This window comes from Tauraco erythrolophus, chromosome 21, assembly GCF_009769465.1.
Source record: "Tauraco erythrolophus isolate bTauEry1 chromosome 21, bTauEry1.pri, whole genome shotgun sequence".
Lineage (NCBI taxonomy): Eukaryota > Metazoa > Chordata > Aves > Musophagiformes > Musophagidae > Tauraco > Tauraco erythrolophus.
The window spans coordinates 1,737,101-1,759,531 of record NC_141485.1 but is presented as its reverse complement, the minus strand read 5'-3'; the positions used below and the strand labels follow the sequence as shown (position 1 = coordinate 1,759,531).

At 47.2% G+C, this 22,431-nt stretch overlaps 1 protein-coding gene across 1 annotated transcript; it reads right to left on the bottom strand.

Moving 5' to 3' along the window:
• Positions 1 to 1,587: 1,587 nt before the first annotated feature.
• Positions 1,588 to 19,163, bottom strand: HEATR6 (HEAT repeat containing 6). The gene is made up of 20 exons (XM_086624638.1): positions 18,960 to 19,163; positions 18,142 to 18,249; positions 17,570 to 17,710; positions 16,493 to 16,608; positions 14,755 to 14,869; positions 14,404 to 14,505; positions 13,855 to 13,992; positions 12,453 to 12,742; positions 11,904 to 12,081; positions 11,388 to 11,594; positions 10,732 to 10,831; positions 9,816 to 10,165; positions 8,781 to 8,903; positions 8,139 to 8,225; positions 7,007 to 7,141; positions 5,701 to 5,823; positions 4,544 to 4,668; positions 3,781 to 3,877; positions 3,070 to 3,274; positions 1,588 to 2,617 (listed from the first exon to the last, which is right to left on the bottom strand). Exons 1-20 carry the CDS (start codon positions 19,161 to 19,163, stop codon positions 2,067 to 2,069), a joined length of 3,495 nt encoding a protein of 1,164 aa, XP_086480764.1. The 3' UTR covers positions 1,588 to 2,066.
• Positions 19,164 to 22,431: the final 3,268 nt, after the last annotated feature.

Sequence of the window (22,431 nt, the reverse complement as noted above, 5' to 3'; positions counted from 1 at the left end):
CTCTCGCTCAGTGCCGCTCCGAGCACAAGGCCACGTTTCTTCAAAAGCCCTTAGGTGTTTCAGGAGCCAGGTGAGACTTCACAGAAGTTTGTAATAAAAACCACAGACGCTGGCTACACGCTGTTGAGAATCGCAGCAGCTCCCACTTGCTCCATGGGTCACGTGAAATACCTGTGGAGGTGGATTTCTCAGCGCTGGGAACAAGCCAGTTGCTTCTGGTGTGGTCGTGGGGTGCCCACGCAGCCTCTTTGCTGCAACTGGGGAACGGAGGCTCAGGCTCGCGGCCCCGTCTCTGCAGCGGCACAGCGGTGCTCCGCGGGCAGAGATGCTACATCACTCGTGTGATTCCGTGCACAAAGGCAAAACTCTTCTCAAAGCAAAGTAATTCTTGAATCAATACGGATTTTTCCATTCAGAACAGCCATCCTCCTCCCAGTACTGACATCGGGTGTGGGCTGCTGGGACAGACACAGCACTGGTACATCTGGTGCCCGACCACGCGCCGGACACCGAGTCCCACAGCTGCCTTACCACCAGTATTTCGGCTGGTCCAGTACACAGGCGGCTCTACGGCTGTCAGCAAAGCTGGGCAAGAAACCCAGGCACAGTCATGTTTCCATTGGTATCTGGACAGATTCCTTCTAGAGCCAAACACAGGTTTGATTCACGTGGTGGAAACTCAAAAGCTGGGTACAGGCACAATTGCGGCAGCCGAAGAGGGAGAGGAGGAGCAAGTGTCAGCTTCAGTGTGGATTTGTCATCGGAAGCACAGCCAGGGGTGCTCCCGAGGCAGGATGGGGCCCAGCAGCGATGCTCACTTCTGCTGCGCTCTTCCTCAGCCTCCAAGCCAGGCAGCTGCTCAGCACTTCATGGCACAGACAAGCCTGACTGTGTGCCAGCCGCTGGCAGAGCTGCTCCTGCTGCGGGCTGGTACAGCAGGAGAAGTACTTGCTCCTGGCAGGGAACCAGCTCCATACGTCCAGCGAGAACAGCTCCATTACTCCGAAGGGGTTTCGGATACTTGAGCCCCACTGAAATCAGCGGCGAGGATGGAAAAACAAAGCAGACCAATGTTGCATCCCAAAGAACTTTTATGACAGCCAAGGCTTGCCCTGAGCTCTGTTCAAACACCCACCCAGCGGCAAGGACAACAGGCACTTAGGGCTCCAAGTGCCCCCCAGACCGGCTCATTCCTGGAGGCACCGATTTGCCCCCAGCAACATCAGAGAGCTCCGTCCTCCCCCAGTTTGCACAGAGCAAACAGAGAGCAGGGAACAGCGTCCTGAAGGAACAGGAAGGGGACAGAACTCCGGGATAACAAAGGAACCCACACACCGTTTAGAACATGGCTGCCTCTCCCCCAGAAAGGGGACAGAGCGCCAGGGGCAGCACTCCAAGAGTCAAAATTCCAGCCTCGGAGGACTGACTTTGAGTTTTCTGGCTTACGCAGCACAGTACCATCCACCTGAAAACAAGGAATTTCAGGTTTTTGGAAGACAGGATGTGCGAAGGCAGCAGGGAGGTGCAGGCCAGGTGTCAGACACCAGGAACACAGACAGGTAAAGGCAAAGTGTTTTGCTCCAAGGGATTATTCAAATCTTGGCATGTTTAGGTTTATTGCAGGAACACAAGAGTGACAACATTTGCAGTGCTCAGAAAAACAAAATTCTTCCAGACCTCTCCTTTACAAACATGATTTTGAACACAGCAGCAGCAGCAACAAAACACTTTTAGATGAGCTCAGAGAACAGGTTGTTTTTATAAAACAAAGAAGGAAAAGGCATGTGTTTTCCAAGTGGTAACACTGTAATTAAGTGTACAAACAAAACCCAGCGAGGACAACTTAAGAGTTGACTAAACACACAAAAAAACATATTAAAAAGTTAAGTTCTACAGATCTTTTCGTCAGGCATTATGAATGACTTCAGTAAGTCTGAAATAAATTGTTCAATACCAGCAACAGGAAACTTTTCTTCTGGATACCCCGTGTAAGAGAAGGCAGTGTGTTCCTTCTCTGCGCCCAGTCAGAAGGGTAAGCTACTGGTCACTGAAGCGGGTGTTTCTTTCTAAGCCTCTGTTAATTCCGTGGCATTGGCATGGTTGGCCAGGACATCTTCCAGATAAACAGCCACTCGGACCCTAGCTTTGCCCCCCAGCTGTTTCTCGATCCCACTGAGATGTTCGATAGCTCCTTTTAATACTCTCTCCCTCTCGCCCGAGTCCGTGTGCATTCCTGCTTCGTTTTCTTCAGCTCCACATTTCAGATATTGCAAGACATAGGATTTGATTGCATCCCCGTTTGCCGTTATGGTGTCCCTGATGACTGGCAGGTCTGTGCTCTTTGCCAGACTTAACAAATGAAGCAGAGCCTGGCAGATCTGTGTCCTGAGGCTGGCACTGTACTTGAATTCCAGGAAGTCCTCAGTGTCTTCACTCTTCTGCAAGGCTACCACCAAGGCACTCCAGATTTGGCAGAACTGCTCAGTGGAGCCATAGCATTCCCTCTTGCTAGGGATGGAGAGGGCCATGGCTGATTTGATCCGGACTTTAAAATTCTTGCAGGACTTCACTACTGAGGAAAGTGCACTGTATGCTTGCGCGGTCCAAGCAGCCTCTCCTAAAAAAAAAAAAACAACAAAACCCACAATCAAAATACACAACACTGTAAATACAGTACATGTAAGCCCATTAAATATTTAGGAGATTCATTTAGACCAGAATAAATGTGAGTCAGAGGTTACGAAATGAAAAATTAGTTAAAAAAACCTGTTAATCTTCTGAAGTTTCATAAGAGGAAAAATGACATTTTGCATCTATTCACAGTCACAATCCCACCCTCATGCTCTTTTCTAACATGACAGATCCAACTGAATCCAGCACAATTACGCCCGTATCGGCATTCGCAGGATCTGACCCGTTTCACTGGCAGGAGTTCGAGGAAAGCGACGACAGCAAGATTCAGCCCAGTTTGCTTTCTCCCCTTTTCCCCAACGCATTTGTAACAGAGACCTCCTTATCAAAACCACAAGCTGCTGTGCAAATCCAAAGCCAGTGGGACGAGTTACTCACCGAGTGGCAAGGCAGGGTTCTTAAACACATTCCCCAGCGCGTAACAAGCATTCCAGCGCACTTTCATAGTGGCCTCGCTCTCCACAGTGGAAATAAGGGCCTGAAGAGATTCCTCGATGGCTTCCCTGAACCTGGGGTTTGCTATGTGATACGGCTGAAGGAAATGAAGCACGTTTCCAAGGGCCCGGACTGCATTGCTCTTTACCTGGAACACACATGCACAAAACAACCTCAAAACCCCACTGTTCTGGCTTCCAGCTCATAGGCAGAGCGTGCAGACTTGGACTTTTATCAAGCCTGCTGTGAAACCACGCTCAGAGCTAACAAGGAGCCCATCTGGAATCACAACTGGTGTCTCAGGTGGTAACTTCCTAAATGCCACCAGAAAGATCGTTCTCTGCAAGTGGTCGCCCCGGAAAAAAAACCCGAAACAATAAACATCCACAATAAAAAACCCACTCTGCACTGTGGAAAAGTACACTCGAACACCCTGCAGGTCGAACAACACGGGAAACCTCCAAACACCAGCCCTCGAGAGAAGATGCTGAGCTGCAGCTCCCTGTTTGTTGGGGCAAAACGCCCCAAAGAAACTGGTGCCTTTCTTCCTTCTTTTTTTTTTTTCTTTTTTTTTTTCTTTTCTTTTTTTTGGAAATAAAAATGCAAGCGTTAACTACATTAGGATAACTCCACCCTCCTTCCCCTCAGTCATACCTTGTCTCTGTCCTTGGATGCTTCAGTCGCAGACCGTAACATTTTCAATAGCAGCAGATCAGAAAATTCCTCTTGAAAACTTTGTCCCATCGTTTCCCTAAGCAGAAGGATCACACTGGGAAAGGCCAGCTCGGACAACCCATCCCCAAGGATGTGATACAATCCTTTGTGAAGGCGCATGAACAACCTTCACTCGTTAGAAGGCTAATATGTAAGGCAGACCTCACTACATGTGACCACTATGTTTATTAATTTAAAACCAAACTATCAATGCAAGAAAGCCGGTTAGCAATGCATTAAGTCTGTAATAAAAAACAGAGGGCAATGAATTGCCCAGAGGCAATTCTTTAGCAGGAATATATGATCATTATTTCTCCTGTTAAAAATGTAACAGTAGGTCAGACTTCCTTCAGTCTTTGGCTTGAGGAAGTGTTAAATATTTATTAATTTTACTTCTGTGTTACGTTGGAAGTAAAGGAACCGGGGAACACGCAATTACACAAAGTAACGTACGAGAAATAGAAAACTGAAAAGCAAACTTGGAATATACTCTAGAACTAAGGATCAGAAAGACCCAAACCCAAGCAGTTTAGTAGAACTCAACCCCCAATGGATACAGGATACTCCTACTACAGTGTCACACACTGGCAGACACACAGCCCAAAACAAATTTGGGCTTTTTTGATACTAAGTAGATCAATTCCCTTTGTGTGATGCCATGGGAATACGGGCAGAGAGAGGAGCTCCGGGGCCGCTTACGTACATGTTGATGATCAGAGTGTCTGTCAGATTGCCCAGGGACCAGGCTGCTTTGGCACGGACGTTGGGAGACTTGTCATGGAGGGAATTCAGAATAGCGTTCGCCGTGTCTGCCACAAACATCACATCCTATAAAAGTAAAAACTGCTGCAGAGTTAGAAAGTTTAAACACATAGGTGAATTCCTTAGTAGCATACACATTCCAGACTTTCTAGGGAAAATGACACCTGCTCAGAGACCAGCTCTATTAATAAACTCTTCTTTTTTGAGGCGACAACTTTTAACGTGTTTATGGTGCTCTCTGTACAGCTTTGATCTTTAATTAACGGTCTAAGCCTGCGTGCTGACCAAGTTCACTGCTCTCTCGGGTGGCTGTTGCTGAAAGCTCTCAGTGTATTATTTAATTTTATCGGTGCTTTAGTTACTTTGGATTTTAACATCATTACCTGGACTGCCAATCTTATACCACTCTTAAGAAATTAATTGCTTCTCCAAACTCCCTGTTGAGCTGCCCGTGTAATCTTCTCTTCTATGGCACGTTTTCCTTCCCTTGCCTATGGTAAAGGATTTTCTTTCAAAATATTCTGGACTCGAATCTCAGCGTCAGCTACCGCATAGATTTTTTTTTATTGCAATCATCCATTTAAGGCCACATTGCGAAAACTACAGTCTTCCAGCTCGGCCAAGCTAAGATCATTTTTTTTTTGGTGGAAACAAATCAGCGTTTTTCTCTAAATAAGCTTTACTTAGTTTTAAGCAAAACTGAAGCCTTCCCATAACAACTCGCTAAACTCCACTGAGCGCTGTACAGCTGTTTCCTTCTTCCCACCTCTACCTCATCTCTTGCAGCATCTTTGTGTCAACGTGGCCTTTCCCACTTCCGTCCCTGCGAGCTTGGGGAAAGCCCTGACCTCCCTCCTTTCGCTCTCACTTATGAGGCACTCTGGCTTCTGCTTCATCTCACTCAAAACTGCACTCGTCCCCTTCACCACACAGAAGGCAAGAGCAGGTCTGGAGACAGTAAAGAACAGCTGTTACACACTACAGACCACAACCAAGACGAAAGGCCAACTCATTCCAAAAGAACTCGCGTCCCACATCTCATGGTTCATCAAACCATTCGAAAACAGCTCAAAATAAGAAAAACGGGCCAGTTCTGACCTGCCGAAGGCAAGAGAAGAGGATGTAGACTCCAAGCGCGCGCGCGGCAGCGGCTTTCACCAGGGGGTTCTCGCTGTGGTTCAGGCCGAGCAGCAGTGTGACACACAGTACCTGCTGGTCACTCTGAAACGATGAGCAGTCATGGCAACAGAGAGAAACTGAAAAGATCTCTGTCCCACAAAGACAGACAACTGACAAATACCCTGAAAGACCCTAATATGTGGAATTTATAGAAGCTACCAGCCAGAGCGTGCTCTTTTCTTTAAAGAAAAATGGACTGGCGTTTCAGGACACCACACAGGAAACGGGAATGCTTCCAGCAAACATGATCTTGTTGCTGTTAGATAAGACCACGAAGGAAACCAAAATATTAACTATCATCCAAAGGCAGAAGGCATGGCCCAGCAGAGTTAAAACAGGCTGGATCAGTTGCTTTTTCCTGTCTTACTTCACTCTTTCCCCTTCATTAACAAGGACAGCCAGGCAGACTAAGTTCATCCCGGACAGATTGTCAGTTTACCAAACCATGACAAAGATCTTTGTTTCATCAGAGCAAAGGGTCAGAGTGGGCACTGACTTGACCCCACATGGCCACAGGGACAAGAGTATATGGGATCAAAGTACGGGGTGATGAAGCACATGCTGTACTTGGAGAAACCAGACGGAGAATTCCAGAGATACTGCTGTACCAGCAATTCTTGGGCAAATGAGATCTGGCAGAGTGCTCCCCATCAAGAAGGGCACAGTGACATGAAAGGAGCTGTACAATGCAGCGGTGATACACTGCCAAGGCTTTCATGTCTAAAAGCATATTTCATGCTGCAAAAGGAGAGTAAGGCCAACACATTTCTTCACTTCTGCCAGGGTAATCACCGCAGGTTGGTGTTTTAAAGCCAGCCAAAAGAAAAAACATGCATGCAAACGGGCGAACAGCGTCTGTCCGTGGCTGTTAGCTCAGCTGTCTCTTCAAAGACTTAACCAGCAAAATAACAACCCTTCACTTCTCCCTCATGCAACGAAATTCTTGCCCTCCATCTCCCATGCATCATCACCAAGGCTCAGTATTCAGGGCAAGGCCAAACAGCTTCTGTGACCCACAGTTTGACTGTTTTGACAGAGTAATTACTCCCAACATTGCCTTTTCCAGTCTTCAATAGCTACAACTTGTTCGGAATGTAAAAAAAAAAATAAATTCTGGAAGGCTTCTCTACCATCATAAGTTTCAAAAGGCTTTACAGTACTGTAACCTGGTAGCCAAGAACGAAGCCTCGAGGTAAGAATGCCATGCAGGAAGGAGTGCTCTCACCTGCAGGCTGCTGAAAGCTTCTGGCAAGATGGAGGACAGGGCATCACAGGCGCTGGTCTGAAGAGTCGCGTGCGGCGAGTTCTGAAGAGTGCCAGGTAAGGGGCCATTCAACATCATCGTCCAGAAAGTTACAACCTACAGAAGAAGCAGCCAGGTTTACCCACTTAAACTCAGCAGTCATGCCTAAATTCTACACCAGATTGTCTTTTCCTGTGATCATCTGTAAGACATACTTACAGCAGGCAGCATAATCAGACATGCAAGTGATTACAACTGTTTGGAAGCCTAAAATACTCAGCATTCAGAAACATTTTAAAGACATTTTAGTACTGCTATCAAGTACTTACTCACTGAGTTCTGTTTGTTTCCTTCCCAAGGCCACACACACTCGGATTAGGTTGCATTAGGCAGAATTACGATCCCGTTCTCGAATTCACACAGTGGGTATTTTCATTTACCTGACAATTTACATTCCTATCAAGTAACAGGAAGCTGGTGCTACTGGACACGTTTCCTATCTTGTAGGGTCACTGGTGACCAGCTCAAAACTTATCATACACTGAAGAAATTTTTAAACTTGCCTTCTGTTCACAGAAGCAAGACTTAAACAGGCCTGTGTTACTACTAGAATGCCAGTTCTTCCACAAACTCACCCAACAAACAGCCTCAAACAACAGATTTTTCTGAAGTCACACATATTATGGTTCTGGCCACTCTCTCTGCCCTTGTGAGCAACCAGAACACGTAGGCTGGTTCTTGTAACAACACAAATACACCAAAACTGTGTATGGCTAGGTTTCACGCAGCAGTAGACACACGCAAAACCTGCGCTGTTCTTCCAGCAGGCAGGAAGGGGAGAGATGAGAAAAGGCAGAGGCAGTGTTAACATCATGTAAAAGGAAAAAAAAAAACAAACACACCACCACACCTGTCTACAGACAAAAACAAATGCCAAAATAATGCAGGAAGTCTACAAAAATTGTACATATCAGCACCTATAAAGCTGCAGAGTACCGAGTCCCTTTCTGCTTTCCTGCAATTGATTTATCCGTATCCACACCAGGGACTTTGCAGAGGGTTCAAGAAAGGAAGCTGAGTGAAGTGGGATCGCAGAGGGAGCCCACGCACTTACCACACTGACAGGCACTCTCTGATCAGGGGCAACGGCTGAATCGGGTTTGTACTGCTGCAGTACACCTGTGCCCAGCTCCTCCAGAAGCTGCAAGACAACAAAAAGCAACTAGGTCTTTATCAGAGATGACTCAAGTACCACAGAACTAGAGCAACCTTTACCTAAGACTGTACCTACTTACCCAGGGAACAAAAATAAAAGATTCAGTATTGTTTTGGACTCTATCTGCCCCTAAGAAGAAATTAGATGAACAGCCTTTCTTACATAAAGTCCCAGCCAGAACAGCATAACAAGTTGCTGAGCAAAGATGAAATCTCTCTGAGCTTTCCTTTGGGTGACAGACTACAGTTCCTGCACCAGGCCAGTGTTACAGTCCTTGCATGTCCCAGGCTCCCTGCAGGCTCAGCAGAGCAACGAAATTCTGGTAAGAATTCAAGACTGGAAGCAGAAGGTGCATTTCTCAAAGTGTCAGGGTACTGCATTTCCCAAAGAGCTACAGCAGGCACCAGCTCTTTATGGTGTGCTACATCAAACACACAAAGATGCTCCGAATATTCATCGCTACTCATCTGTATTTGCAAAGCACACAAATAGCTAAAATTGACTGGGTAAAACAACGTTGGTGTTTCCTCATGCTCTTACTTTGGCTCCATGGAGCTGAATGGATGGATCCATTTCTTCCATGCATCTGCAAGCCACTTCTCCAAGTTCTAGGAAATAGCTCTGAGCCATGCAGAAATAACCCTTTACAAGAAGAGCCAACACCTAAACACAAACAAAAGAAATTCCATTCAGCATTTTTTTCCTTCTATTAAACCAAAACACCCCAAATAAATACTGAGAGGATAACAAGCTAAACAACACTGGGACAATATGCTAAACTCTGATGCAAGAGATACACCTCACAGCACAGCTTCTAGAATACTAGAGCTAATTAAAACCCTCCATATTCCATTACCTTGCTCAAAAAAAGGCCACAAAAGCACTATCAGGTAGCAACACAATGAATTATTTAATGTAAGTGAGGTCTCCTCTAGCTAAAACACTAAGCAGGAGAGTGCCTGTAAGAGCAACACATTCTGTATCTCCTTGTCACATTGCTGCTGCATTCTGTGAAGCTGGATTTAACAAATATTCATTGTTCTAGAAAAAGAGTGAGACTCCTTGGGATGTACGTTACAAAATCTTACTATTTTCTGTGGTGACACGAAAAAAAACAAAGCCAAGTCTCAACACTCACAGGTACCCCTTTAGTCTTACCAGCATCACTCCATAGCTCCTTGCAGACTGTTCTTTGACTGTGAGGTTATTCCCCGCTGTGCTCTAGCAAAACTTTAATTTAGCTTCTGTATGGAGGAGTTTGCATGGGCAAGACTCACAGCCTTCACCAGATGCCAGCATGCACACAACCAAATAATATTTTAAAATAACGAAGGTAACAAAAAATCACAGGCACATGAACTTGCTGCAGCAGGTTTACTATGGGATGGTTATGCTGTGGCCACAGGCATGGAATCAAAACGTTACTGCTCCTTCCATCACAGCAGCTCAGACATGCTGCACCAGCAAATGCTTTAGCCTACATCTCGCTGAAAGAGCTGGGGGCAAAGGCAACCCTCGACTGAGGCTTGGCTGACACCAGGCTGCTCATTTCAGAAGCTGGCTGTTCATCCCCACCTGCAAGGACTCCAGTCGAAGGGGACACGGCTCATAAATGCTGGAAAATGCTGGAAAGTTGGCATCGCTGTCAGAACAGGAATCCTCTCTGGGCAGAATGATGATAGAAACACAGAGACGGAGAAGCCAGCATGGTTCTGAAGACGTACATCCTGCTGGAGGCTCCCCTTCCGAGGGGAGTGCTTTTCTCCACTGCTCAGAAGAACTTGAACGGTGAGGGGTTGTGCTACCACTGCTGTTTAGCCCTGAAGAACTGGGCTGTTGCAAAAGCAACTGCACCTCTGGTAAAGGTGCTTGGACAGATACTATAGCCCCTAATAATGTGAGGCTAGAAACGCGAACGTTCACATCTGCAAGAAACAGGGTGGGGGAAGAAAAAGCCAGTCCGTTAGCTTCTCACTGACAGGTCAGCATCCTTCTCCAGCAGTTTTCAGACAAGACAGATCATAACATATAATTCGACAGGAATCATGGAATGGTTTGGGTTGGAAGGGACCTCTAAGATCATCTAGTTCCAACCCCCTGCCATGGGCAGGGACACCCTCCACTACACCAGCTTGCCCAAAGCCTCATCCAACCTGGCCTTGAACACTGCCAGGGATGGGGCAGCCACAGCTTCTCTGGGCAACCTGTGCCAGTGCCTCACCACCCTCAAGAGTGAAAAATTTCTTCCTTAGATCTAAAGAAGGAATATATCTTCCTTATATCTATCCTGTCTTCCCTATATCTTTTCCTTGTATCTATCCTATATCTTCCTTATATCTAAGAATAATTTCTTCCTTACATCTATATCTAATACATATGTTTATGTATTCACGAAGCAGGAGGCGTGGAAATCCACAACTATTTTGTAGTAACTAATGCTGAATTAAGATATGACATGTGCAAAGAGGCTCCAGCCAAACAGAATGCAAACCTTTATGAGAAATGTATGGCTTTATCTGGTTCCAAACTCTTGTCAGCAACCCAGGTTTTAAACGGCTGTATGGTGCATTTGAAACCAAATTTGCGAGGCACTGAAACACACAAAGAACACACATTGAGTGGTGGTTACAAAGTCGGCTCAGCCTGCAACAGATCTGGTTTTACATATGCAATTTATGTCATTTACATAGCTAATTATCTGAGGGCACCCGAAAACAAATGCCTCAATTATCTGCTGTTTGAAAACTGGTTGCAACCTTGGCTCCTAAGAATAAGTATTTAACTACTGTGACCTGGCATAAAGGCCAAGGAACTCCAGTAGCCCATGGAAAGCATTTGTTGGGGTTTTTTTCCAACTTGGATTCCAGTTTTCAAGCCAAAGTGAGTCTTCCAAATCATTTCATAGGCTCACTCAGCTCCAAAAAGACTACACGAAAGAAATGCAGGGACAAGAGAATTGGGCTCAAGAGAAAAGAAACCTTAGAACTCTGTAGGAACACTCAGTCAATGCAGCCTCGTGAGATGACAACGGTCTATTTCCTCCCCCAATTTAGGCCTCAACAGCTACAATAACTTCTGTGCAATCTTTCTTCAAGACTTCATCTAGAGAACAAGATCATCTCTTTGAAACACTCAGAGCACAGTTACCTTGACTATTTGTGTCAGTGTTTGAGAAGAGGATTCTGCCACCAGGGCTAGCAGCAGGCAGCGGTGCAGCTCCCGGATGCTAGAAGCAATAGTTACAGAGAAGGGAGTAAAAGCTCTCTTGTGATCATTAGCGTCTTCAGCTACAGAAAGAAACTGCTTAGAACCTTCCAGGATGGCTGAAAGAACTTGAAGAGCACAGGCACGGGTCTGAAATGATAAAACATTTCTGTTACCACTTTTAACACCTCCTTCAAGCTGATGGAGAATTTTAAAATTTATGAAAGCCTCTTTCTCCGGTAAGAGAAAATTCAACTCCAGCTATCTTTTCTCATAACTTTAAGCAGTATACAAACAATCTTTTGTTTCCTTAACCAATACACCCTCTTTTACTCCTTGCGGTACAGTGACCAAGCAACACAGCTACAGTAGCCAAAGTACTTACTGAAGGCCAGAGCACACAACTCTTAAGATACTACAGGAAAAATACAATGCTTTTTCTACTCAGAACTGCCTCACCTTTGGAGAAGGGTCCTTCAAAGCAATAGTCATCAAGGACACTGACTGGGGGCTGCCAATACCAGGTGCATCAGGAACAAACGCTGACCAGTAGCCATAAAGAATTCTTTTTTCTATTGATTTTACAGCAGACAGGAAACAGGCTAGAGCCCCTTGACGAACATTGGCTTGATAAGATCTGAAAAACAAACAAAAAGACTGATGAAACAGCAGCACTGAAAAGTAATGGACTTCACCTCTTTCACTCGTATCAGTGGCTAGCTGTGAGAAGAAATTTTTCAGAGGAAGAACAAATTTACTTTCAATCCAATATGAATTACTGCCTGCCAATTTTCTTGTATCACCACATAAATCAAAAGGAACGGCGGTTTTCTCAACAGTTTTGATTAAGAACAGCGTGCTAGGATCCTGTGGAAGAGTCTGCACAAAGTAAAACTTGTGCCAGACCTGCAGGAACAGAAGGTCTGCTTTAACGCGATACCTGAGCTGGAACTGTTACGAACAGGACACTCTGCTACCGTGCCTTCTGTTTACACCAACAACAATCACCTCGTTTTGCTCTGCATTCCACCTTCAGCATCAGAATATTCCGACTCACTGCTGCTGATTCTTTTCCAACTGCTACAATGTGAAGACAAGGGATCCTTTCCAGCAGGCACGCACGCCACACCCGATGCACGAGTCCGGGGATCCGAGCAAGGACTGTTCTGCACATCCCCCAAGTGTAACTTCCGCAGGTCTGCTCCAAGAACTGATTCATTTCCCCCATCACCCAGATCTTTTCCTTCCTCCCCACACTCTCCCTTCTTTTGTTTCCCTTTGGACTTTTTTCTTCGGTTCTGTTTCAAGACAAAAAATAGAGGTGTTTTTTTTTAATCTTTTGAAATAACATCTCGAAAGATGCGCAAACATTTAATAGCTGTAAAGCTAAGGGAAATAAGTCTCATCTGAAAACAAAACTAATTGCTAATCCAGAATAAAAGCCCCCTGTATAGTACATTAAATTATACAAGTTTCTACCTGAGTTTTCGGATGAGATTTAGTCTAACCAAGAGTCATCACAGCTATCTAGCATCTTCTGATGCAGCAATTCTGCACGTAAGTGCAATTACACGTATCTGCAATACTGTACATACAGAAACAACACTGTACATACAGATACTTCTGTAGTACCTGAGAGTTTGCAAACTTTGCTTATTAGTAGCAACAGTAACATCAGTATAGTAATCCCTTAGTGTAAGTAAGCAGTTTATATCTGAATAGCCTCAAAAATTAAACTTTGGCCTCTTCGTCAGTAAAGCAAGACATTTCCAACAAAACTTTTAGTTGAAAATCATATTTCACACAAAAGTGACGAAAGAAGAGGAACAGTAAATACTTCTGTAGTTCTTTTAGACTTACAGAAGATATTTAACATCTAAAAACAAACAAGTCACCATGACTACACAACTTTATTTTCTCTAACGTCTTTCAGATAATCGGTAATCCAAAATGTTTGCAGGGTTAAAAAATAACCTGTAGAAGGATTAAGCAGAACACATGGGGAGGAAACCCGTCTCTAGATGAACTTGAATTCCCTGAGGAAGAGTCAAACACTTGTGCAAGCATTAAGAGAGAAAACGTAACTTATAAAATAAAAAGCTCTGGCTGGTCTGCAAGCACCGATCCCACGTCTGCAGGCCAAGAATTCTTGGCTACAGAAGAATAACTGATGCACACAGCTTAACTCAGGAAAACCAGTCTCTGCAGAGCTGTTTGTTTCTGTCATCCCAGTTTACAAAGCAATTTTACCCAGTGCAGAGATTTACAATCAACACCTTTCAAGCAAAGAAGGCACAATGCCATCACACCCCAGAACACAGAGAGCCACTAACACCACGTCAGCAACACGCAGCCACAACAAACACGCACACCATGAGCACGCAGCAGAACCAGTATGATTTCGGCTCACCCCTGCCTGCTTACAAGCAGCTGGTTCCGATGGTTCCTGTTTGATGGGCGACCTTTTATCGTACTGAGGTAACGGAGCTGGGTACAAGGCTGCTGGCATCTCGATGCTCAGTCCTGGCAGCCCATGGAACATACATTTCTAGAACAGTAACAAAACCATTAGCACACTTTCCCTTTTTGATGCACAAACATTTACTGCATATTTACTCAGACGTTCATCGATTTTCGGTTGGGCTCGTGGTGCTTCCCGCAGGTCCTGCCTCTCCCCAGGCTACGTAACATCTGAAATTCAGCTACCTCTAGAAGCAGCTGAAGTAGGTCCAAAAAAAACGAGCCTCCCGTTTTTCTCTCCCATTCATTTGTGGGAAGTGCAGTTAAGATGCTGTGAGAGAAACTCTTTTTCTTTATCCCTCACACTACATTTCCCCCCACGCTCAGGCTTCTCTGCTCCCTCTTTCTTGTATTCTCCCACTGTTTCCCACTTAAAAAGCATCGGGAACATTCACTTTCCAGTGCGCGCCTCTTTCTCAAGGTGGATTTAAGTATTTACCTTCAATACTGCAAGAAGAGATCCAATTTGGTCAGTCTGCATTAGTTTCATCTTCCCACCATTTAGAAGTGACTGGATACCTTTCAGTGCATTTTGCAGTAACTGAAAACCAAAATACAGAATTACTTAATTTTCCTTCCCAAAACACTGAAGGTTTATCTCTTTCAAGTGACCTTTCAGGCAATTATGGTTTTGCTCAACGTAATTACTGAGACAGTTACTTATGTTTATTTAAAAAAAAAAAAAATAGACTATTCAAGCAAAATCTCAGTTGACAATATTCCAAATTCCAATATTCCAGCAGCACTATCTCCTAATTAGAGTATTCTAGACAATTAGACTCACACTCACCATGCAAAAAGTGATGTCATCTACGTCAGAGGTTTTAGAAGACTGCAGAACACTTAGAAAAGTTTGAAAACAGACACTTCTGTAGGACTCATCCAAGTATGGCTGTCCAGGCACACTAGAATTAAAGCAGGAGGTGACAAATGGTCAGTTCACAGCCTGTCCCACAGCTTTATAAAGTTACACAAACTCGGATCCAAGCCCTCCACTAGACCCAGGAGCACAGCCCCAGACAGATGGATGGCTCTTTGGCAGGGATCAGCTCTGCCACTACAAAGAACAAAAGGAAGCCTTCTGCAGAGAGCTGGTACAACCTCAGGGTGCTTTACTCTCTCAATTACAATGACTCTAAGCAGAGCTTAACAAGCTGTCATGCTTATAAATGCTTTTTAGGCAAAATTTGGCATTGAAAATGACCTAGAATGACTTTTGCCATTTCCCTAGTTTCCAGGAAGTCTGGGTAACCTTAATGTGCTGAAACTTTTTAAAATCCACTTGATTTACTGCAGGAAGAGAGAGGTCAACTGCATCACTTCATCTTTGCTAACTTGAGCACCATTTAGTAAGAGCTGGCCACTGTTGCAGTGGATTAAAGAGTCATTAAACAAATTCTTTTGTAATGGATTCCTAACCATCTGGTTCCAACACATTTAATTACTCCAAGCCATCAACCATGTTTGATAATACTCACAGGACAACTCTAATAATGCAAGTGATTTTCCTGAAGTTAGAATCAGAGAACAGTTGAGGTTGGAAGGGACCTCTGGAGATCATCTAGTCCAACTCCTTTGCTTGAAGTAGGGTCAACCAGAGCAGGTTGCCCAGGGCTGTGTTCTGAAATCTCCAAGGATGGGGACTCCATGGCCTCCCTGGGCAACTGGTTCCAGCATTCGATAATCCTTACTACTTTTTGGTTTTTTCTCCTTTTATGTTTAATCAGAATTTCCTGTATTTCAGTTTGTGCTGTTGTCCTTTCACTGGGCACCACTGAGAACAGTCTGCTCTGCTTTTTCATTACTTTCCATCATGTATTAATACACATTGGTAAGATCCTCGCTGACCCTTCTCTTCTCTGGGCTAAACAATCCCAACTCTCCAGAGAGAAAAATCAATCCCAAACTGCCAGATGTTGCATTTATTTACATTAAGTAGTTCTTCAGACTTCATCTTTAAGTGCTGAAATTCCAAGCTTTGTTTTTTTGTTGTTTGGTTTGGTTTTTTTACCCCCCTTAAATAAGCCAGCTGTTCAGGGGAACTATTAACCAAAAAAACTCATTGTAGCACGTCGAAATACTTCTTGCTTTTATTAATTGCTTGCTTGCCCATAGAGTCTATTAGTCAAAATTCTTCTCGTAAAGAAGCTAATGAAGATTTGATATTGCTGTGGCATCAGCATAGTTGTGCGTGGAACGGAAAAATGGATGAATTGCAAAAGAATAACTGACAATCACTATAAAAATTTGTAACTGACCATTTCTTATGAAAAATTAACCCAAAGAATCACTGCAGGGACCAGATAGCACAACACTTTTCCTTTTCTTCCCTAAACTAATCTCCGTAGCAATGGTTTTATCCACAGATGATCCAGTATCTTGGAGCACTAAAGTTTTAGATTTCATCCTCATGCATACACAGCTTACTGACCCTGCATTTGCCGTTCCTAGCACAAACAGCTGTCCGTGCTGTCGGATGTACATCTTCTAAAGCACCCACTCCACCACCCAAAAAGGTCTGTACGCACCTGAGACACAGGTTTGCCATGCCGCGTACCGCTGCCCTCCTGAGCTCCACGTCTGGCTGAGCAGGATCACTGAACTGCACCAACAGCCCAGTCTTGCCCAGCAAATCCGGGAGGTACTAAAACAAACCACCAAAAGTCATTAGGGGCCAGAGTTCTTCCTTCAGCCTCCTGGTTCTTCTGTTTCGTAGCTAAACGCATCTATGCTACAAAAAAAGATTTGTCAGCTGCAATTTCAGCTTCCATAGAGAGATTATGTTTATTCAAAATGACACGAAAATATTAATTTCCAAAGCTCTCTTATTTTGCATTTAAAAAGTATCGAGCATGAGCACAGTTCAGCCCGACTCCCAGTTTATGCCTTCTTCCCAGACATGAAGCTAAGAGTAACAACTGCTGTACCAAACTGCTGCGGTTATACAGGCTACAAACCCACACAAGCTGGCAGCTCCAAAACTGCTGGCATCACCACTCCGTGCTCCAGCCCAAGAGCAGAAACTGCTCTGCAAGCTGCCAAGAGCTGGCGACAGCAGGCCTGTCAGGCACACTGCACACCAAGAAGTTTCATACAACCCTCAGGATCGATACCTGACAGTCTCCGCTTTGAAACAGCGTTGAGCTCACCGCACACTAAAGACCTGCTCTGGTTACAGCATAAATTTCAGGATCCTCAATGGAGCCTGCTGAGTAACATGCCATTTGAAGCTCCCTGCATTCTTCCTGCCCGATGCACAGGCACACCAGAGTGGCTAGTCTGCAGACTAAGCCTGGTGCCCTTCAACAGTGTGCCTTTGGCTAAAGCCAGGTAACAGGTGGTCCCTAGAGCTGCAGCCCGCAGGTATGGAGGTACCTGGCAGGGAGGAACCTTGTTATCTATTGAGTATTAGTACACACACCTATCACAGCTGAAATTCAACTTTTCCACAAATATCAGTTGCTATTTAAATGGTATTATTCCTAACATAAAAGGTGGGGCGATTTGAGAAATGATGCTTTTCCCCCTCCTACCCAAAAGAAAGTAGAAACAGCAAAAGGGTGCAAAGATTTTTGTGGTTACTTTCTCTTAGCTCGTAAACTCACCTTCTGACACTTAGGTCCGTTGTTGTAAACAAGAGCTGCCAAGGCTTGCAGAATTTCAACATGTGTCCAAGAGCTGCACTGCTTAAGAGCAGAGATGCAGTAGGAGAGAAGAAAATTCAGGTTCTGCTCATCAACCATCACCTGGCATAACAGAAAAGGACCGTGGTCAAGAAAACCTTGTCATGTACTGCCAGAGTCGATACAGGCAGATATTTTGGTTTCAGACTCCAGTGACCTGGCTGTTAAAACGACACACCATCACGGAACCAGCCAAGGCTTAAGAACTGAATAAATCAACACGAGTGTCCTGTAGCCAAGAGTGTTCCCAACAGCGCACCGCTGCTGGCTGAGGGCTGGCTTTACACGAGGAACCTCTCAGCCATTTTAGAGCCACAGATCAGAACCTCAGCTGAGAATAAATAAGCAACACAGTGACAATCTGAGAAACTGGGCATGAAGGTCAGCTCCAGAGCCCCATAAAGAGACAGAAGGGCTCCCTGGCTCAGTGGGGGACCAAGGAGCCAGACAGCCCGCCCACAGGGATAGATGGGACAAAGCTAAACTTTCCATACCTGAAATCTGTTAAGCAAGTGATGGATAAGCTGACAAACTTTGATGACAAGATGTTCCTGATCAAGGTGAACCAGCTGACAGGCTTGGACAAGCAGAGCACAAACATCCTGGAAAAGAAAGCCTCAGTCTAGTATTTAGAGACTACAAAGCGAGGGTGGAAACCCCATCGTCAGCTAAGACTTTGATCACACAACCAGATCTGCGTGGGGATACCACTAACACCAGTACAAACACAACTCCAGCTGGTGAGCTTCCCTTCGTTTGCCCACAGACCCTCATCCCAACGCAGGGATATGCTCACACGGATTCAAACTGCAGGAGCGCTGCTCAGACGATACCAGTGCAATACCAGTACAAGTGCTGCTTCAACAGTGGAGCAAAAGCGGAGTCAATAACAATGGCAAAAGAAAAATCCAAAGTTAGATCAAGGAACAGACGGAGGGAAAAAAGGAGCCTTGTCAAAAAAAAAAAACCAATTAATATCAAAACGCAAAGAAAGTCGCTCTGGAACCAAACGATGGAAGACGGGCCAGTGAGCGCTGTTTGCCGCGCACTATCGCTGCACGCGACGTATCGCGGAACTGCCGCGGGCAGCGCCCCGGGGCGCGCACTCGCGCGTCCCCCACACCAGCATCCGCGTGCCCGGATGACGTGTACGGTGACGTGACGTGACGTGTACGCTCCCGTGACGTGTACGGCCGCCTGCAAGCGCCTTCTCCCCCTCCACGGGCGCGCCCCGCCACTGCGGGTGACGGGAGCCCCGGCGCCGCCTGGCCCCCCCGGCCCCGGCCCGCTCCCCGGCCCAGCCCCGCCGTACCTGTGCGCTCGGCCCGGCCGCCGGCGCCGGCCCGCAGCTCTCCGAGAGGAGCTGGTCGAAGAGCAGGTGCAGCTCGGTGCGGCGGCCGCCGTCGGGCCGCTCCGCGCCGAGCTGGGGCCGCAGGGCGCCCAGCCGCGCCAGGTAACGGCGGAAAGAGCCGCCCGGCTCCAGCTCCTCCGGCCCCGCCACCGCCACGGCCGCCATCTTCCGCCCTCCCGGCAGCGGCGCTATGGCAACGGGGAGCGCTTCCGGGGCGGGGGCGGCTACGGCGGCCGGGCGGGGGCCGCGGGCTGCGGGGCTGGGCGTACGTGCAGCGGGGTCACACTCACGGCCGTGTCACGCTCGCAGCTGTGTCGCAATCGCAGCCGTTCACACTCACAGCCGTGTCACACTTGCAGCCGTGTCACTGTCACAGCCGTGTCACACTCGCGGCCGTGTCACTGTAACAGCCATGTCACACTCGCAGCCGTGTCACTGTCGCAGCCGTGTCACACTGACGGCCGTGTCACGCTCGCAGCTGTGTCACAATCGCAGCCATTCACACAGCCATGTCACACTCGCAGCCGTGTCACACGGCCATGTCACAATCGCGGCCGTGTCACTCTCACGGCTGTGTCACATCACAGCCCTGTCACAATCGCAGCCGTGTCACACTCACAGCCGTGTCACGCTCCGTGTCGCACATGCTCTGTGTCACAATCGCAGCCATGTCACACTTGCAGCCGTGTCATGCTCGCAGCTGTGTCACACCCCATGTCACACTCACGCTCCATGTCACGCAGCCGTGTCACGCTTGCAGATGTGTCACAATCGCAGCCGTGTCACACTTGCAGCGGTGTCACGCTCCCAGCCGTGTAACGCTCCCAGCTGTGTCACGCTCCGTGTCACACTCACGCTCCGTGTCACGCTCGCATGGCCGCCCGCCCGCCCGAGGCCGGGCCCCGCGGTGCCGGCGGGCAGCACCGCGGTAGGTGGCACTGCCCGTCCACGCTGGCGGCCGCGTCCCGGAGCCGTCCCGGGCACCGCGCCGATTTTAACCCCCGTGGGCACTCGGTGTGTCTGTAAACGTGACAGTGAGTGCCCGGCATAGCCCGAACCGCGAACACAATCAGTCTGGGGCTGCTGAACCGGACCAGTTTGCTCCCATCCCGCACCCGCGTCTTGGTCCCGGGCCTGTCCGTACCTGGTTTGGGCACAAAAATGGGACACAACAGATTTCGGCACTGGGGACACGAGGGACTGACCACTGGGAAAAGAAACCTCCTGGCCTCCAGGACGTTACTCCAGATTTGATCCGCACCTCGCCCAGAATTAATTTCTTGCTGATGAGTAACATCAAATTCGCTGACATCTCCCACCATTTCCGCATGAATGGGATCCCAGGAGAGAAGCCAAGGAGCGAAAGGCCCCGGTTGACGGGGAAATACACCTGAACAGGGACGAGCCGAGCATTACCGCCCTGCCGCACACAGACAGCTGCCAACGTGGGCATCTGCATCACCCGCAAAGCAGCGGGAGGGCTGCAGGGTCGGGCACCGTGTCCTCTCCTTCCCTGTCACAACGAGGTGAAGCCAACTGGTACCTCACTGGAGAGACTGTCTTACCTCCAGTTTACTTTGCTTTACCTTCCTTTCATTTCCTTATCAGACTGAGCACCTCGAGTAAGAAAGCACGTGCTGTGCCACCAGTACCATCGCCTTGGCTTCCCTCTTTGCCCGGGGCTGCCTGGTTGTGGCTAATTGCTCTGCTTCTTACCTTCATCATTCCATTTCTTCTTTATTATTTGTTCCCCAAAAATCCCTAACGGGTCTCTGAGGCAGGCACGGTGAAACGAGCAGCAAAGAGTCAGCCTCGAGCAGCACCACGTATTAACGTTGCGCGAGGATGGTTTTAGAGAGCTCTTGGCCTTCCCAGCCCAGCCGTCGCTCTGGGAGAGCAGCTGCTGGATGTCTTTGTGTAAGAGCTCTGGGAGGGAGCGTGGAAAAGAGGAGCATGTGGCCACCTTCACCACGGGAGAGTCTTTGTGCGAGGGTCTGCGTCGCTGTCAGGAGAAACGCAAGTGTGGCTTTGGTGTGAGCACTCATCGAGCGGGTGGGTGGGTGCTGCCCACCGTCTGCAGGCTGGTTTGAACCCTGCCACCGCACCGGCCAGCTCCGGGGTGCAGTGGTGGGGACACCCACCATGCCACAGCACCTCCTGGAACTTCGCTCCGTCCTGGAAAGTCTTTCTGGTGCCCACAGCGTCAGTGGGTTCAACAGGGTGGCTGCGTCGGAGCCGGAGTCTCAGTTCACACCCGCTGCCGCGCTGTGACTCTGCGGCATCTGGGGACAGACTTGGGCAGAGCTGCTTTGGGTTTGAAACTTCAAAGCCAGGAATGTCAGCATTGCCTTCCCAACTTCTCTGCTTGGCATAAATTTCCACCAAACCCACGCTTGGGGACCTCTTTTGGTTTTGTTCCTTTTGTCACCATTTTATTTTGTGATTTATTATTTTTAAAACTTCCTAAAACATTCTTTAAGCTCTTCCTTTCTTGTCCTCTGTTTTTAAAACAGTGCTGAAACGTGCGTTTTGACTGCAGCCTCTGCTTTTGTGAGGCCCTAATAAATCCGTGACTGAAAGCAGACTGGCACCGCGGGGTGGGTTTATAAAGCAGAAAAACCAGCTGAGAGCTGGGTAAAGACACTGTGGGTTCAGGGAATAACTCCACTGAAGCCAGCAATGTTACACCAGGACACATTTTACCAACGCCTGGTAAGCCTTTGCATTCACTCACCCCTCAAAACCCCTAAATGAGAGCAAACATCGTGGGGTACCCAGCAGTGGCCGGGAGGGAAAATAGCACAAGTCCTCGTGCTCTGCTACTATCATGCAAATACATCTGGTTCAGCAGCTCAGAGCAGACTTCAAAGGACAGAGAAGTCATTAGAAACACAGTTCAAAGAAAAAAGTGAGCAGCTGGTTTAGGCCATCTGGTAGGGGACATAAAATGGTCTCTTTCTTCCCCAGTCAGTCTATGAAATTTTTATTAATTGTAGGAACATCTTCCAACATTAACCAACATAATATTGTTAAAAATGTAGGTCTTAATAAATCATCAAAACTCACGTCTTAGGAAAACAAGGTGGCTACAGTCTGGTGGGTTCTTTCCTCCCCTGTAATACAGCATCATGCCACAATTACAATTTTAGGTTGATGTTTTCAAAGCAGATTAGTGGCAGCTGGATTCCTCAGCTCCTTTGAAGGTCCCTGGGAAGAATGTGGACAGGATCGTTCCCCAGGCTGCAGAGAATCTCCTTCTCTACTGATTTCAGCAGCCACATTTGGCCTAAAAACACGCAGAGAAAGTGTTCTCCTGTTCTCCCTGGGCTTGTTTCTCCCGGGCTGGGTCCCACCAGGTACCGGGAAGCGGGGCTGAGGCCAGGCAAACGCCAACAACGTTTTGCCAACCCTGTCTGGTTACAGCTTAAATAAA

Bases quoted from the DNA above. Each gene is read 5' to 3' on its own strand.
- HEATR6 (XM_086624638.1), bottom strand. From the start codon at position 19,163: ATGGCGGCCGTGGCGGTGGCGGGGCCGGAGGAGCTGGAGCCGGGCGGC. The intron at 12,743-13,854 runs GTGAGCCGAAAT...GTCTTGAAACAG, and splicing joins CTGCTTGTAAGCAGGCAGGG to AACCGAAGAAAAAAGTCCAA. The intron at 3,275-3,780 runs GTATGACTGAGG...TGTGTGTTCCAG, and splicing joins CATCCAAGGACAGAGACAAG to GTAAAGAGCAATGCAGTCCG.